General features: G+C 35.7%; 1 protein-coding gene across 1 annotated transcript; it reads left to right on the top strand.

Annotated features, from left to right (window-relative positions):
• Positions 1-31: 31 nt before the first annotated feature.
• LOC132548494 (exostosin-2-like) lies at positions 32-10,714 on the top strand. Its single transcript, XM_060212357.1, has 10 exons — positions 32-171; positions 1,292-1,827; positions 2,215-2,421; positions 2,868-3,063; positions 3,883-4,022; positions 4,670-4,895; positions 5,314-5,497; positions 6,142-6,211; positions 6,685-6,925; positions 8,804-10,714. The coding sequence occupies exons 2-10, from the start codon at positions 1,340-1,342 to the stop codon at positions 9,155-9,157; spliced, it is 2,106 nt and encodes a 701-aa protein (XP_060068340.1). The 5' UTR covers positions 32-171; positions 1,292-1,339; the 3' UTR covers positions 9,158-10,714.
• The last annotated feature ends 954 nt before the right edge of the window (positions 10,715-11,668 follow it).

Below are 11,668 nucleotides of genomic sequence, written 5' to 3' on the forward strand. Positions count from 1 at the left end.
ACGGAAATGCGATTGGATGGTACTTCACTTCTGACAGGAAAGTGTTTCCAGCATCCCGATCGGTTTGTTTACAAGTTTCAACATATCTACTCACAATATATATAGAATGACAACTCCAAAATACCTAGGTGCATATGAATACGAACAGACATAGCCGTTTTGTCATGTGGAGTAAGTATAATCGAAGTATTGAATCAGTGTTATACTGGGTAGCCAAATCAGCTAATGAAATAATTCATTTGTGATTTGAGACAACACTGCTTTCTTCCTCCACAAGTTGATACGTCACCATTGACTAGTCACCCAATTTCCGTCCCTGGTCCACCTCATCTTACCGACCCCACTTTTTTCCTCCTCGTTCTCGCACAGAAATATCTTGATCAGCTGATAGTAATTGTAGAAAATCGAGAACGACGGTCGATTTGTTCTAGATTTTCACGAGACATTCTTGTATTTTATGGATGTGCTCTACATAAAACAATAAAATAAACGGAATTAAGTATACTTCATATATCAACCCCTCTTGTCATAAACGCCTGTTTTTAACTTCGAAATGACTGTTTTTGGGAAGGTTTGTGAATCGTGAAAAATGTATTAAAGTGTAACAGGAGGGAGAGGGGGGGTCAACAGTTACCCGGTCCCGTCTCGCCTTGTATCACCATCAACCCAGGTTCGATGGGTACAGCTTGTATTTTGTTTTTGAAGGAGGACAAACACTGCTAATTTAAATCTAACAATTTATTTAACAGCAAACATTAATTAACAGGAATTACCAACAACGGCATAGGCCTATATCGACACAGAGACCCCCATCTTACACCGAACACATAAACTTATCTACCTCTATACAAAATTACAGTCCACCCAGCTATAGCTTCCCACCCGATAAAATAACGAATTACGCTACCATCCCCCGACCTACCTCAGAGAAGGTTTTCACCCTATGGAAGTTAATCCAACGCTCTGCACCCAAATTATTAGACATACTGCATCTTAAACCCTAAAATGACAATACGAGACAGTTTGAACCAATCACAACACATCACCAGAGACAGAACACCCCTGACAAGGACGAAAATGCAAGGAAGACAAGACAGTAAAAGCATTCCACTGACAGTTTTGAGTAAGAATCGCAGTTAACATGTACACTTACTAAACTCGCTTCTTGTCAAGTCAGTACACCAATCATTCCACATATAATGGAGGTATATATGACTGATCAGTTGTGTTTTCATGTTTTTTCATAATTGTTTTGCCTATATGTTATGATTTTTTTTATTTGATTACACAGTTGAAACATGAACATGTTGCTGGAATGTGATGCTCATCAGCTGTGACGATGAAGGTAGCACCAAAATCCTTTTTCATCCTTCTGTTTTCAAGTTTACTTGTCTTCCTACTGCTGGCAGTTTTTATTCTTCTATGGTCAAATCAGGAAGATGAAATCTTGGAGGACAAACACATTAAACTATTAAGAACAGAAAAACAGACTGTACTTTCATCAGTGATCAATGATGTGACCCCATCACCACGAGATACTCGCTGTACCTTTCATACCTGTCTTGAGGTATATCACTGTGGCTACAATGATCAGAAACAACTGAGTATTTATGTGTATCCTCTAGAGCAGTTTGTTGATGATAACAATGAGGCTGTGACCCTGCCAATGTCTCGAGAGTTCTATGACCTGCTGGAGACAATAGTAAACAGCCCTTACTACACCGAAGAGCCAGAAACAGCCTGTTTGTTTGTACCGTCTGTTGATCTCCTAAACCAGAACAACCTACGATTGAAAGAAACTGGACAGATTCTTGCTTCATTACCATGGTACTGTAATGTAACACACAAGTGTTATAGACTTTAGGATTTTTATGTTAAATCTATTTTATTATTACTTAAGATTCCATACCTATTTAATCATTAATATGAATTAACTTGTAATCTTCAGCCAGCTTCAAAAATGAGATTTTTTTTTTTTTTTTTTTTAATTTTTATGACCACAGGAGACATTTTTTTGAGATGTAATTTTTGTAATTATCCAGCAGTAAGTCTATGCCTGGTCCTAAGTCATGTCAGCTGACTTACATTACAGCAACCTCCTACTTTTGAATTAAAATTGTTTTGTTGGCCATCATAGGCTTAAAGCCAAATAAACATGCTGATCTTAAAATGTGTATAATGTGTTTCTATTATCTGACATTACAACGTTTACAGGTGGAATGATGGAACAAATCATCTGTTATTCAACATGTTGCCTGGCACAGTTCCTGATTATGGGACGGTGCTTGAAGTGGACACTGGGAAAGCTATCATAGCAGGAGGAGGGTTTTCCATCTGGTCCTATAGGCGCACCTTTGATGTTTCTATCCCTGTCTACAATCCCTTGGTAGACCCCAGAAAACACCCACACAAATCATATCTGTAAGTGATTTTGTAGTACACGTTAATCACTTTCTGTGCTGTTTGAACAACAGAATTAAAAACAGTATGCTTAAGTATACTTACACACAAATGAATGTCATGCTTTGTCACTAAATTGAACAAAAATACACTTTCTTTCAAGGACATAATTTCAAAGGATGGCTGCTACCTGAAATATGCATAATATATACAAAGATTAGTCACATTCTACTCCATATTTTAAAATTTTCTATCCTTTAGAACTTCTCAAATGAGTACCGGTAAATATGTAGAATACATCACTGGTATTAGCCAGGTCTCTCAATACATTCATATACCAATATAAAGTGTATTGACACACAAAGCTTGTACCTGTGATTACATTAGAGTTGTTATTTTCTGTAGTCACTACTTTAAAAAAAATAAAATAGTTGCTATTTCTTACATGGAGGTTGTTGTTTTCACAGGGAGAAGCGTAGGTGGTTCCTCATATCAGCGCAGACTGGACTACACAAGGAGTACAAAGATACTGTTGCTGAGGTGGCTAGTTCACACAAACATGTCCTTACCATGGATAGATGTCCACAGGAGGAAAAACCATGGAATTTCTCAAGGAGATGTACTACAGGAGGACAGATCTACAGCTATCCAAACATTCTAAACGTAAGCATTTTAAAAATAGTTGTCATAAAATAGCCTATAAAGAATTGATGTTGTGTGTTCAGTAATCTTATTCAGGTGTTTTTTGGCTTATTTTTAGTATAAGAACAATATACTGATATTGTGTAATCTCTATCTGTAATATTAAGGTGTATTTTTTGTTTGTTTGTCTAGTGTAAATAGTGTTATCAGAAGTATTTCTTACTAGAAATGGAATGCCTGTGAATGTCCCCTTTTGATGTTAATATTTTGGCAATTTTCAAAAGATAATATTTACAAAATTTCAGATACAAATTTTCTATCCTTTGAACATTTACTTTAGGTCATTTTCTTCAATAGGATAGAAGACCTAAGAGAAGTTTCCTGTCCATTGTTTGAGATAATTATTTTGTAAACACTGGTTATGTATCATTCAACAAAATATTGAAAGTGAACCTCTTATACTCCAATATCAATTGTATGACAATACAACACAGACCGAGATAATTGTCAGTGATTTTTGGCACTCTGATATTTGAGTCCTCGACTCATGATCTTCCTCAGGGACTCCCTCAAATTTTAAGGACCTACTATATCTCTTAGCAACAAGACTCATCAAAGTTTTAGAAATTGTGTTCAGGACTTGCGTGAAAAAAAATCCTACAAAAGTTACCAAAAGTCACTTCTCAGGTATCTTACAAATTCAAAGAGGTGATAGACTGCCTTATATGTCAAGGATGACTTGAATGCCTTGTTATCGTTTTTTTTTTTCAGATGTTGAAATTAGTATATAGTATATAAATAAATGATTAACACTATTTCCTGATTCTGTCACATTGATAGGAGGGCACATTTTGCCTTGTGATTCGAGGTGCACGAATTGGACAAGCTGCCCTCAGCGATGCCCTCATGATGGGATGTATACCTGTTGTTGTAGCAGACAGCTATGTCCTGCCATTTTCAGAAGTTCTTGACTGGAAAAGGTTTGTGTGCAATATATAGCTGAGCATTAACAATTCCGTTTACTCAAGTATCTCATTATCCCAATTTTCCCAGTGTCCCTACATCCCAATCTACCATTGTATCCCTATATCCCACTCCACCCAGCAGTGTCCCTATAAGCCACTCTGCCTTATTGTCCCTATATCCCACACATTTACCTGGTGTCCCTATATACCACTCTGTTCAGCAGTGTCTCTGCAGTCCACTCTACCCTATGTCCCTATATCCCTCTGCCCAGCAGTGTCTCTATATCCCACTCTACCCAAGTGTCATTGTATATTGCTCTAATCTAGTGTCCTTTTATCTACATAACCGAATATATCTAACTCTACCTGAGTGTCCCTGTATTCCACTATGCCCTTGATTTCCTATATTCTGTTGGGATAGGTGAGTAGTGGATATGAAAAAGAACTTTAACTCTAATCTTTCCTCCACTGTCTACTGTATCAATTGCACAGTTTTGTCTCTGTTATCTATAATTCAATTCCCAATTATGAACATCCCTTATCCATTGTTTTGATGAACCTTGAAATTTATCAAAGAAACTTTTGCCATGAGTACCTGGAGATTTTCTTGCTAATGTATTGGTGTTGAATTTTTTTATGTATTGTACATAACTGATTTACAGAGCAGCAGTGATAGTTAAGGAAGATGACTTGGGCCAGGTAATGGAGGTACTGAAGTCATTCAGCCTGGAGAAGATTTACCTGATGCGTAAACAGGTCAAATTCCTGTGGGACAACTACTTTTCCTCAATGAAGGCTATCACACTGACAACTCTACATATTCTCAATGATCGCATTTTCCCTCACGTTAGCCGTACTGATGAACAGTGGAACGAAATTCCTAACAAGGTTAATTCTTCATAGATTTCTTTTCAAAAAAGAAATTTGGTTTTTGAAAATATTTCATTATATGGCTTATAAAAGAAACCACAGGTCTTTACTTGTTTTGTATTGAATTGTACTGTATTTTGTGGAAAATTAATTAATATACAGAACTCCTTTTGGTTCATAAGATTAGGTGGTTGCTACATACGGTCCAGAAAAAAACTTAAAAATCAACATGATGTTATGATGAAAAAGATTGTCACATAAAATGATCACAACTTTGCATTAATTATTTTAATTCTCATCAAATTCAATAAGAAAAGATTCTGTCAAGTCAAATGATTACCAAATATCCCACAGACTATAAGTCTATTTGTACTGTAATACATTTTGTTGAGTTGTGGAACTTGTCAATGACCTTGCTAACTTTTCATCTTATCAGAATGCTGTAAGGAACCCACTTTTCCTGCCATTGATACCTCCTAGTAGCCAGGGCTTCACTGCGGTGATTCTCACATATGACCGTCTCCAGTCCCTGTTCCAAGTCATCCATCAAGTGGCCAAGGTCACTAGTCTAGCCAAGGTCGTTGTAGTTTGGAACAATCAGTTGAAAGAGCCTCCTCCCAGTAAGTACTTGAAATATGTACTGTCTTAGTCAAGGAAGTGTTTTATTTTATTTCAGTTGCTGTAAAAGCTGTATGTAAAACATATGGTTATACTTGTAAATATAGATTTACTTAGCTTTAGAATTAATTTCTTAAATATTGGTTTTAAGTGTTTCAAATTTTTTATAGGCCATGATTCCTTGCCAAACACAAGTTGCTGGCATAAAAAGCAAACTTCATATGTTTTGTTAATGAGTGATGGACAGAACTGATTCTGGTCAATATGTGATGTTATTTTGTTAACGAGTGATGGACAAAACTGATTCTGGTCAATATGTGATGTTATTTTGTTAACGAGTGATGGACAGAACTGATTCTGGTCAATATGTGATGTTATTTTGTTAACGAGTGATGGACAAAACAGATTCTGGTCAATATGTGATGTTATTTTGTTAACGAGTGATGGACAAAACTGACTCTGGTCAATATGTGATGGACAAAACTGATTCTGGTCAATATGTGATGTTATTTTGTTAATGAGTGATGGACAAAACTGATTCTGGTCAATATGTGATGTTACTTTGTTAATGAGTGATGGACAAAACTGATTCTGGTCAATATGTGATGGACAAAACTGATTCTGATGTTATACTGTTATTTTTCAGTGTCTAGTTGGCCAGACATTGGAAAGCCAGTCAAAGTGATCAAAACTAATAAAAATATACTTAGCAACAGGTATGTTTGAATTTCAAGATGTTCTGTTTGTTCTTATTATACTTATTAATGAGTTATATAGGACAGGAACAATGTGTCAAGCAAAGTCATAATAAGTGAATAGAAATACTTAATATATTATCATTTCATAAAATCTTCAGAAAAATCAATACTCCCTAAACCACACACATACAGATGGTACGTGATATGCTGTATATCTTGTTGGTTTATGGGTATAATTACCCTTGGTACCTGTAAATACCAGTATAAATCTTGTCAAAATATAATGTGGGGCTCATCACAATTAAACACTGGGTTCATTGCTTATAGAAATGAGACTCACTAATAAAATACTGAGTTCATAGCTGTTAGATAGTTACAGCTGTAAGATAAGAGCAAAGATTTATTGTTCTTGTTAAAATGCTGGGCTTAACACCAGTAAAATGGAGATTGTTAGAGACGGTGTACAATATCTGAAGAATGCTGCCTTTCAGGTTTTTCCCATATGATGAGATTGAAACAGAATGCATTTTGGCACTTGACGATGACATCATTATGCTGACAGCAGATGAACTGGAATTTGGATATGAGGTTTGGCGAGAGTTCCCAGATCGCCTTGTTGGTTTTCCATCACGTGTTCATGTACTAGATAATACAACACTGAAATGGAAATACGAATCAGAGTGGGCAAACAACATATCCATGGTCCTGACAGGGGCAGCATTCTACCACAAGGTGGGTATACACCATGTACATTTGGATAGTTATTTCAAGGACACCAAGGGTATAAGTCCATTTTAGACACATATACATCTAGATCCTTCTGTATCTACAGTGATGTTTCAAGAGGTTGTGTTGGGTCCTGATTGATCCACAGCCATCGTATTTTGGATAATGATAAATCAAGAGACGGGGCTGGCCATGCACAACTTCTTTCCCTGTTACTTTCCAATTCCACCGTCTTCGTTCTGATGACTCTGCATTTCACATCATTTTTATGCAAAAACCACTGAACAATATGTAGGTTAACAATTTCACTTTGGTTCTGCCTTTCAATAAAAACACACATGATATCATTTACCATAAAATCATACCTCCTGTTTATCCTAGCACTAAGAATGAGCTATCCTTTTTGTCTTTCTTATGACACCTTACAAGGCTAGCCATTTTGTCAGCTGTTTCTTGTGTTTATATCATCTAAATACCTTGTCATTGACTCTGGTACGTCAAGTAATTTCACCAACTCACAAGTATAAGACCATCCATCTTTAATTCTGCAATTATTTATTTCCAGTTTTTGAGATCTGCTCAGATTTACTCCTCATTTTGACAACATGATAGTTTACATGATTCCCCTGAGCAGACAAGTTTTTAGCCCACCATCTATCTAATAGATGGTGGGTTATTCAAATCGCCCTGCGTCCGTGGTCCGTTGTCCGTCCGTCCGTCCGTAAACAATTCTTGTTACCGCTATTTCTGGAAAAGTACTGGATGGATCTTTCTCAAATTTCATATGCAGGTTCCCCTTGGTCCCTAGTTGTGCATTGTACCTTTTTGAACTGATTCGCACTCAAGATGGCCGACAGGTGGCCATCTTGGATTTTGGAAGTAAAAGTTTGTTGCCGCTATTTCTTGGAAAGTACTGGTTGGATCTTTCTCAAATTTCATATGCAGTTTCCCCTTGGTCCCTAGTTGTGCATTGTACCTTTTTTGGACTGATTCGAATTCAAGATGGCAGACAGATGGCCATCTTGGATTTTGAATGTAAAAGTTTGTTACCGCTATTTCTTGGAAAGTACTGGATGGATCTTTCTCAAATTTCATATGCTGGTTCCCTTTGGTTCCAAGTTGTGCATTATACCTTTTTGGACTGATCCGAAATCAAGATGGCTGACAGGCAGCCATCTTGGATTTTGAGAGTAAAATCTTGTTACTGCTATATCTGTGGAAGTACTGGATGGATCCTTCTGATATTTCATAGATATTGGTTTCCCTTGGTCCCTAGTTGTGCATTGTACCTTTTTTGGACTGATTTGAAATCAAGGTGGCCCACAGGCAGCCATCTTGGATGTCGACAGTAATACAGCACAAGCATATTGTCCATTATCCACCTGTAACTGACTGCTATCTAATAATACTTTGGGATCTTTTTCAAATGATATTTGCTAATAGGTGCTTAATAAAGATATCTTGTGCCATCATCGAGTATATTCAATGAAGACCAGTTCATGAACATTTACAACACCTGTAACAAACAAAAAAAAAATAAACAAATCTTCAAGAACTGAAAACAGATCCTCAAATGGTGGGCGCCAAGATCCCTCTGGGATCTCTTGTTTTGATTTGTCACCGGAGACAAAGTCTTATGTAACTATAGTGATCTTTTGTTCAGCAGTATGTATCATAAATTGTAAAATATTTACATTTCCAACTTTTTCTGGAAAACCCCTGCATTGAAATTTCTCATAAACTGTTGATGGTCAAAGGTAAATCCATGATGCAAATGTTCTTGTAATAGGAAAGTTATCAAGTATAATTCATGTCAAAACTTGAGCATATCACTACATTGTTATGATTATAAAAATCCTGATAACTTACCTCTTTTCCTTACAGTATTTCAGTTACCTATATTCCTTCCACATGTCAGAAGTCCTCAAGAACTGGGTGGATGAACACATGAACTGCGAGGACATTGCTATGAACTTTCTCATTGCCAATATCACTGGGAAGGCACCGATAAAGGTGACACCTCGTAAGAAGTTCAAGTGTCCCGAATGTACCAATACAGAGATGTTGTCTTCAGACATTAGTCATATGGTGGAACGATCAGAATGCATTAATAAGTTTACTAGTATATACCAGGCCATGCCGCTCAAGATTGTTGAATTCCGAGCAGATCCTGTGCTCTACAAGGACGATAATATCCCCAATATTCTTAAGAAGTACAATGATATAGGAAGTTTATGATACTGCATAAATAGCTGATACTACTTAGTGGTATTGGGGATGTACATTCAAAGCATTTTGTGCTGTTTTTGAAAATGTCTTTCAAATTTGCGTGGAACAAGTTGGGATATATATGTGTAGGCTACAGAGAGGTTGTGAGGAACACGAAGGAAATCATATTATCCAATCATAAATGTCTTACAAAACTACAGAATGCTGAATTATATGTTGTGCTCTCACTTTGAGAATCTCATTTGTTCTTCGTTTGGAGAAGATTCTCTTTAACACAAGGTGCTAAATAATTTCTAGTCTCCGATAATACCATTGATCAAAGAGTGGATTACTGTACTAATAGCTATAGAGTTAGTCTTACCTGCAAAACATGAACTATTAGAAAAACATGAAATGGGAGATAATTATAGGAGTGAGAGATGATTTATACCGGATAATGATGATGATGTAACTAATGAAGTTACAAATTGTTGTGTGTATCATTGCCTGCTGTTATCAGTTGATCAGTAGAAAAGACTAATAATGCAATTTTCTTTTAATTATACATGTTTTTTTTAATGAAATTGTATTTATATTTCTATAATTTTTTGACCATGTTGGGCATGAATTTTTAGAACAAATTTACTACAATTTATTTAGCATTAGTGAGGTTGTTCTGTGACGAGCTCTGTGATTTAGTACTGGAGATTTTAAAGGTTTGTCTGGTTCAGTGATATATACACTGAACATGTGGGAGTTAGTAATTACAATTACTGCTCAATAGAAATGTGGTTGTTTCTCATTTTCTGTGTAAACAGCTATATAATGCATGTGTATGAAATAGTTATTCATATTGTGTGTAACACTTGTTATAGGGAATGTGTGTTTGTAAATGTGTCCATCTTGTTATATATGTTAACAAGTACTTGTAAATGTTAGTCAGAAATTTGTGTCACTTGTATTACATACCTATTCTGCGCACAACTAGTATAAATAAACATTTACAACTTGTTATAGGGAATATTTGTCAGTAACAAAGTTAAATAGCTTATTTGTCTTTCAAATACTGCCAGTAAAATATATCTGTTGAAAGATTTTTATTATAACACATATTCAGCATTTTGAATTCTTCTGGGGTTTTTCTTTGTTTTTTTTTCCCCAGAATGTTTGAGTTGAAGACCAGATAATTATAACAAGATATCAAAAACTGGTCTTGTTCATTTTATATTTTTATTGTTTGATATAACAATTATATATCTACAAGTTATCACACATATATATATATATATACCTATAATGACCGATCAATGACTAATGAGATATCAGACCTCACTTATGTTTAGACCTTTGTTCATGACAAATACAAGTAATTTTTTTCATTATTACCAGAGTATGGTTGAATATACTACAAAAGAAATGAATTATCAACTCTAGTGGAATGATGGTATGAAGTGTATTTCTACGTATAATTATGTTGGCTCTGTTAATATTTCATGTCAACCTTTTGAATATTTTAATGTTTTCAATGCCACTTTGTACTTCATACTTCATTGATATTACCATATTAAAGATTTTGTATACACATCACTCGGTTTTAATATTTTATATTCTGAGTAATTCTGTCTCACATGTCTGGATTTTTAGGTCATAATGACCTTTAGCCATTAGGATTTGTCGTTTGTTGTCCGCCATGCACAAACTTTTGACATTTTGAACTTCTAGAGTAGGATTGAGCTCCAACTTGTCTGAAATGATCCTAAGATAGCCTGACTAAATGTTATTATTCAGGTCGGTCTGAAATCCAAAATGGCTGCCAACTTGAAAAACCTATTTCGATGTTCTTCTCCAGTTCTACTGGTGCCATTGAACTAAAAATTGCTTGGAATGTTAAGGAAAGTTAGCCAACAACATGTTGTTATTTTTCAACCTTGTTAAAACTTTGACATAGCAGTCAGGGAGGCCATTTTGAAAAACATAATTTAAACTTCTCCAGTTCCAAAACTGCTGAAATTTTTGTAGTCAGCTGACTGTTAAGGCCCATGGGCCTCTTGTTGTGTTATCTAACTATATCTTAAGTTAGGTTGAATTTGGACTAATACTTTTGAGCCTTGTATTGAAGAAGTTAAACAGGTATGTCCTTTTTAAGACTGGTATCTTTTGGTCAATAAAAGAGGTAGCACTCTTAACTAAACAAGGCAAATGACTTGCAAAATCTACAAAATCGTTGAAAGAGCAGTGATTCAATATTTGCATAAAAAAGGTCTAGTACCTAAGAAAATCATACTGATATGGTAGCAATACAAGGGAATGACGCTCCTTCATATGCTACAGTGAAAAGGTGGATCACGGAATTTAAGCATGGCAGGCAGTGCCTAGCGGATGACACTTGTCACTGTTACAACCCCAGAAATGGTCAATAAAGTCCATGATATTGTTATGGCTTTCAGGCGAGTTACAGAGATATATAACCAGTACAGTTGGGATTTCATATTAAACTCAAGCACCAAGGAAAACTCAGTAAAAGGGGTATGTTGTTCCACC

Source organism: Ylistrum balloti, unplaced genomic scaffold, assembly GCF_031769215.1.
Source record: "Ylistrum balloti isolate Yb309-2 unplaced genomic scaffold, AGI_CSIRO_Ybal_v1 Utg370016, whole genome shotgun sequence".
Classification (NCBI taxonomy): domain Eukaryota; kingdom Metazoa; phylum Mollusca; class Bivalvia; order Pectinida; family Pectinidae; genus Ylistrum; species Ylistrum balloti.

Bases quoted from the DNA above. Each gene is read 5' to 3' on its own strand.
- LOC132548494 (XM_060212357.1), top strand. From the start codon at position 1,340: ATGAAGGTAGCACCAAAATCCTTTTTCATCCTTCTGTTTTCAAGTTTA. The intron at 2,422-2,867 runs GTAAGTGATTTT...TTGTTTTCACAG, and splicing joins CACCCACACAAATCATATCT to GGAGAAGCGTAGGTGGTTCC. The intron at 6,926-8,803 runs GTGGGTATACAC...TTTTCCTTACAG, and splicing joins GGGCAGCATTCTACCACAAG to TATTTCAGTTACCTATATTC.